The sequence below is a fragment of the Trachemys scripta genome, chromosome 1 (assembly GCF_013100865.1).
Source record: "Trachemys scripta elegans isolate TJP31775 chromosome 1, CAS_Tse_1.0, whole genome shotgun sequence".
Classification (NCBI taxonomy): Eukaryota; Metazoa; Chordata; order Testudines; family Emydidae; genus Trachemys; species Trachemys scripta.
This window is the reverse complement of record NC_048298.1, coordinates 134,509,506-134,515,743: the sequence shown is the minus strand read 5'-3', so window position 1 is coordinate 134,515,743 and position 6,238 is coordinate 134,509,506. Positions and strand designations below refer to the sequence as shown.

The following is a 6,238-nucleotide window of genomic DNA, read 5'->3' as shown; positions in this document are numbered from 1 at the left end:
CCTCTTAGGGAAAGTCTGTTAAACTATGGACACTGGGGAAGTTGCAACGGGAATGCGTGCACAGCAGGACCCCAAAATGATGGCACTGAAACAAAATAAACTCACATATAGACAGAAGAATATGGCAACAGACAAATAGGCCCAGATATACTGAGCACCTTGCATCCTCCTCAGCCAATTCCTGTGATTAGACTAAAGCATTTTCTATCTCCTCTCTGCCCCAACAGACCCCTGTTCCCCATGCCCCATGACTTCCCGAATTTCCCACTCACACTAAAAAGGCTGCTGTGGTTTCCCTGTTGCAGAAGCACTTTGTTGTGAGGAGCACAATGTGTTGAGCTTGTGTTATGCCTTGCAGTGTTGCTTTATGTTCATGTGCTTGTTTTTTTGGTGTTTCTTGCTGCCTTTCCCAGATGTTTTTTTTTTTTTTTAATTTTTCTTACTCTCCTCTGTTCATGACCCACAAACCACTGTACAAAAAATCATGTTCAGGATCTGTGTAGAGTAGAGGACCAGGAGACAGAGGATGATGGAGAGTAGAGATTATTGTCCTTGTCTAGATTAGATTTTTTGGTTATGTGGTGTTCATTGATTTTAGCAGACACATCCAAAAACTGTAGTCTAGACAAGATCATTGAGAGCTTTACTTGAGTCAGTAAGCAGCCAGGTGCAGAATCTTGAGGACTTCTTCAAAGAGAAGATTAACTCCTCCCTTTCTTCTGTCCTCTTCTCCCTCCCATGTACCCTGAAAACATCTACTCCTTCCACCAATCAATTCTTTCATCAATTGATTCCTTCCTTCTTTTGTCTGGTATTATTGTTAAATGTTTTCACTTTGCATCTTTTCTTCTGAACCTTTTACTTAGTGGATTTCAAAGTTGCACTCAAGATTATTCTTCTAGGTCTCCTTCCTTCTTTCCTTCCTTCCTTCCTTCGGGACTGTCTATAAATTATATAATGCATTAGGTAGGTGAGTCCTTATTTGTACATGTTTTTCCAGTGTTACAATGGAGTGGGTGGGTCTTGAAAATCACCCAAAAATGTCATGTAATTTATGGACAGCTCCCTCCTTCCTTCCAGTGATTTCTCCATCTCTTTTGATAAGGCATCAGATTTTTTGGGTTCTCTCATCCAGCGCAACATGGCTCGTTTTGATTTCATGGTAGCAATGTTGTGTGCTTTTCCTCTGAGTTACAGCAATATTTTAATGGATTTTATCTCTATTTAGGTTTTTTTTTTTTTTTGAGCACATCCATGTGCACTCCTGTTACTTCATTCTACCTAAATCTCTACCTGTTTTCCTTGCTACTTATCTTGGATATTGGCAGCACCAGTATATCTAGTTTTGATTTCATTGGAGTGGTGATGACACAAAACTGGAGTAACAGAGTGGTGCATCAGCCCTTAAGAACTGACAGTCTTTCAGTCTCTTAAAATATTCTCTGCCTCCACCCCAGAGATTAGAAATCAAACTAAATTGTCAATTGTTTTTGCATATGTTCCATTTTAAAACCATCCAGTGCTCTTTTTAATATCCAAGTAGCGTTTACTATTTTGCTAGCTCCTTAACTACCAAAAAAATCTGAAAAAATAAACATATCTCTAAGCAAACCTATAGAACAAAAGGTAACTTATAAAAACTTACAAAATTTACAAGTGGTACAGTATGTGTGAATTTATTCTGAATTTTAGTTCTGCAGAACAAAACCCTCAACAAGCAATGTGAAATTGTGGACAATATCACCCAACTGCAGAAAACACTGGAAATCTGCCACCAGCAAAGAGATGATCTCCAAGCAAAGAACACAAACCTCACAAATATTGTGAACATGAAAGGTAGTGACTCACGTTCACTATTCTTTTATAGCCTATAAAATAACATTTGTGTTTCAGTAGACTCCTGGTCACCTTGTCATTATTAACAAAAGAGCTTTCTCAGGGTTCCTCTCTCCCTGTGCACACACTGCCCAAGGGCCTGAGCTAATTGTTGTTAACACTGAAAGCCACAAAAAAATTCTATGCAAAAATGTTTGGAATCCAGCATAGGTTAAACTCAGTGATCCCTGTCACTCTAACTTCAGGGTTTTGAAACATGGGCATATCTTTTTCCAATGTATGTCACCCAATTCCTTCCTGTTCCTTTGGGAGTGACAGGATGTGACCCACAAATGACAAACTGACTCATGTCTCATTTATGTCACCTATGTCATATATGATGTTTCCTTCCTCCCTGGGTGCTCTCATTTCCTCTCTTGTTCATGGGGCCCACAAATAATTGCAATTTCTGTGACCATCGATAATAGCAATTCACTGACGAGACTGGGTCAGCATTTAAGTGGATCAGCATTAAGTCAGCACACTAATGGGATGTAGCGTACACCTGTTCAAAATTTCCCCCAAAACTCTGATCAAGCTCTTCCATTCTAGGACTTTGCTTGCAGAGGCACATGCCAAGGACAGTGCTAAAAGATGGCAGATGAGAGAAATCCTGGAGTCTTTCTTAAAAAAAAAAAAAATTAAGTTGCAGGCTTATGCCCAGTTTTTCCTTTTCACTATTTAATGGAAAAATCTTTATCATTCCTGATAATCTGGGGATGTATCTCACTTGCACCTGCCCATATGTTGGACCTTTGAGCAGACAGTGACTCTGCAGTTCGGCCTCTTCTCTGTTACATTGGTTGCACATATGTTCTTCTCTGGGGAAAATGGTGCCTGGCCTAGTTCCATTAATGGTGCTAGCCTCCTTTCAGTAAGGAGGGCGAGGATATGCTGGACAGGGATGATTCTGCATGTTTGTTTTCTAATAGTCCCAAATTCATGGCCAGCATCAGCTGAACCTGAGACACACAGACTCAGCAGCAGAATTAATTACTTTTATTTTCAAATCACAGACTTGTGCCACTTGAAGACTCTGTTCCAGTATAGAATGGTGGTGCACGAACATGTCAGTGCAGCTAATACGTTTTGACCCCTCACATGAAACTGCATCACACAGAAATGTGATGGATCTATACTGTCTCTTTTTCAAGGAGATAAATATAGACCTTGCCCAGAGAGCTGGATACAGCATGGAGAGAAGTGTTACCATTTTTCGAAGGAAATGAAAACATGGCACAAGAGTAAAGAATACTGCTCTTCTTGGGGATCCCTACTGCCTAAAATAGAGAACAAGGAAGAGCTGGTAGGGAATTTACCCTGTTGTTTTGTTTCCTGTATATTCTAAACTATACCTGCCATATATCCCTGTGATGGGGAAGTAGAATATGGTTATAAAATGAATGGTCCATGTTGTCAGGATAATGTGACCCACTAAACTGCCCTGTTTTGTTTTCCATGCTAAATTTCCTAAGAAAGCTTGACCAGACTATGGGCACCAGAGAAGGGAATGAATAAAAATTCTAAAACTACCTGAAGGGCTTAAAGGAAGTGTGACGACACCAGGTCTAAGGTTTAATGCTCAGTACAGCTACTGAGGGGTGGATGGGGGTGTGGCGAGAGACCAAAATGTATTTCTAGTATCTCACTAACAAGGCCCAAGATTTCTCTTGGGCTAGTGCTCTCTGCTCCCTGAGAAGAGAGTGTTTCTTCTCCTTCCACAGTAATTCCCCTAGATAATTAATGACGTTGTAGTAGCAGTTTCCCTAGAGAGTCCCCATCAGTTTTCCCCAGCCAGAGGGAAAGTAGGCAGGATGAGTGGGAGGAAGGAATTACATTTCAGAAATATTTTCTGTAAAATGTACTGAAAGGTCTTCTGGGGAAAAAGGAGAATGTGTTTGGCCAACATCCGGGGACCTCAGCATACTGGCTGTGACCATGACTCATTAGCTTCCCTCCCATCCCTTATATCCACACACTCATACCGGGGTTTGAGCTGACTTGCTTTTGTTTCCACACAGGATTTCATAAAGTCTCAGGCCTCATTTCACTGGATTGGATTATCCCGTACGGCAATGGGTCATGGCTGGGTGTGGCAGGATGGCACAGCCCACTCCACTGACCTGTAAGTCTCAGGCACACCTAGAAATGGTTCAGTTTTTTTTTATATCCTAGTGTATTTCTTACCAAATTTTTACTATGTCAGTGGGAAGGGGAATAAAGATTATTCGATACCCTAAAGTAGGTCCCACAGCCCTAACACACCTGGGCTGATGTTTCCTCTAGAAAGAGGCATTGAGTCAGACAGTGGCATGGCTTTTGTGGGGAAAGGGCTGGTTTAATCCCTCCAAGGGGTTTCAGAGACCAAGCCATCAGGTTCAGCTGAGTCTAGGTAGGCTCAGAAAGATCATATATATGGGCTGAGCTCCTTCTTGGAAGTAGAGTGGGGTTTGCTGATTGGAAGCAGGACATGGGTCTCTGGACAAATTTGACTTGTCCTACATATGTTTTGTTTTGGTTACAGAGCTGAGGTTTTCTTGTTGAGAGGATTTTTTTGTTTTGTTATGTTATGGATAAAAATATGAAGATTCAGACTGAGCTATCTGGATCCATGATTTCAAAGCACAGACTTTTTGAAGGACAAACAGAGTTATCACTGATTGAATTTCCATCAGAGTTGTTTATAGAGTTTCTAGAAGTGCTGTTAATGAATGTTCCAAACTGAGCAGGATTTAAAGGGTCAAAGTAATAAAATCAGATGACACATACACAAATACATTACAAGAATATTGTTCTGCTTGTCCTGGGTCCTGAATCATACCAAAGCTATTTCTTTCTTTGTCTATATCTGGCATCTACCCTCAAGATTTAGGCACATCAATTTTATGTTTGTTTGTGATTTCACCAAGTCTGGTATGTCTGACAGTAAAATGTTTCTTTTAAAAGTTTTCCAGTAAAGATACAAGAGCCTGGAGAAAAATGTGCACTTTTCAAAGCTGGAGAAGCCTTCTCCCATAACTGTACAGGCCAATATCGCTATATTTGTGAAAAGAGGGCTACTCAGAAAAAGGCTACTGAACGGGCACAAGGAAGATTACAGTATCCATGGCAATCATAACCGACGACATTCCAAAGGGAAAGATAATTCACCCCTTGAGCTTGCAGAGTTGTCATTTTCAGTGAGGAGCAGCAACTTCTGATGATAAACCATGTCCCTTTCAGAAATTTCCACAGCCAACCAAAACACTCCTACCATGCATGCGGATTTATCAAACATGGCTGGAAATGGCAGAGTTTATTTTAAAGATCAATTAGTTCACCATGAAGATAAGAAACTGGGTTTATTTTTATTTTATTGCATCCCATACTCCTTATGTCATAAAGTTCTGCATTTCTAATTCCATGTTTTGTTTTGTTTTGTTTTTTGCCTCATGATAAATGGTTGTTTTCTTTTAACACTGAGTTTGCAAGATCAAGAACCAACCAGGGAAGAAAGTAGATGGGATAATCTTGATTTTAACCAAGTGTAAGCTGCACTTAGATTCCCTCTTACATTCACAAAAATCACAGTGGTTTAACGAAAATTGATTTATAATCACTTTAATTAAGCTTGGAGCATGATTCACAAGGGGACCTAAAGAGGGCAGTTAAGCACCTAAGTCCAACATTTACGCAACACCAGCATTCACTTCCCCGCCATCCCCAATGCTTAGCTGCTGCCTAATACCATAGGTGCCAAAAGGCCTCGGCACCTAAGCTTCCACCAGTAAGGCCTCCAAGGCACCTAAATTTCTGCAAGGGGGCATGTGCAAAGCCTAATCATTGGGCTATTGGGTATTCTGTTTTCTCTCAATCTCTCCTATTGGACTTGTTCCACTTTCTATTAAACATTTATTGGCCAAGAAAGAGAATGACTTCATAGCCCAGTGGTTAGGGCACTCACATGGGAGACTCAGGTTCAGATCCTTGTTCTAAATCAAACAGAGTGAGGATTTGAATGAAGGTCTCCTAAGTGAGAGCTTTAACTATTAGTTATAAGGAGGGTACCACCTAGCAAGCAGTGCTAGAACCAGAACGGATCTCTGGTAGTGAGAGCTCTCCCACCAGCATAATTAAACCACCCCCCATGAGCAGCGGTAGCTATGTTGGTGGGAGAGCAACTCCCGCTGATACAGCGCTGTCCACACTAGTGCTTTTGTTGGTGAAACTTATATCGGTCGGGGGGGTGTTTTTTCACACCCCTGACCAGCAAAAGTTTTGCTGACAAAAGTGCCAGTGTAGACAAAGCCTTAGTGACCAGAATGCTGGCCCAGCTTTTAGCTCCCACCATTCTGTCACAGTCTGTTAAACTACATTGATCTGA

General features: G+C 41.0%; 1 protein-coding gene across 1 annotated transcript; it reads left to right on the top strand.

The window, feature by feature from the left end:
* Window positions 1-1,691: 1,691 nt before the first annotated feature.
* Window positions 1,692-5,276, top strand: LOC117885131 (C-type lectin domain family 9 member A-like). Its single transcript, XM_034786309.1, has 4 exons — window positions 1,692-1,836; window positions 3,030-3,181; window positions 3,897-4,000; window positions 4,822-5,276. Exons 1-4 carry the CDS (start codon window positions 1,830-1,832, stop codon window positions 4,991-4,993), a joined length of 435 nt encoding a protein of 144 aa, XP_034642200.1. The 5' UTR covers window positions 1,692-1,829; the 3' UTR covers window positions 4,994-5,276.
* Window positions 5,277-6,238: the final 962 nt, after the last annotated feature.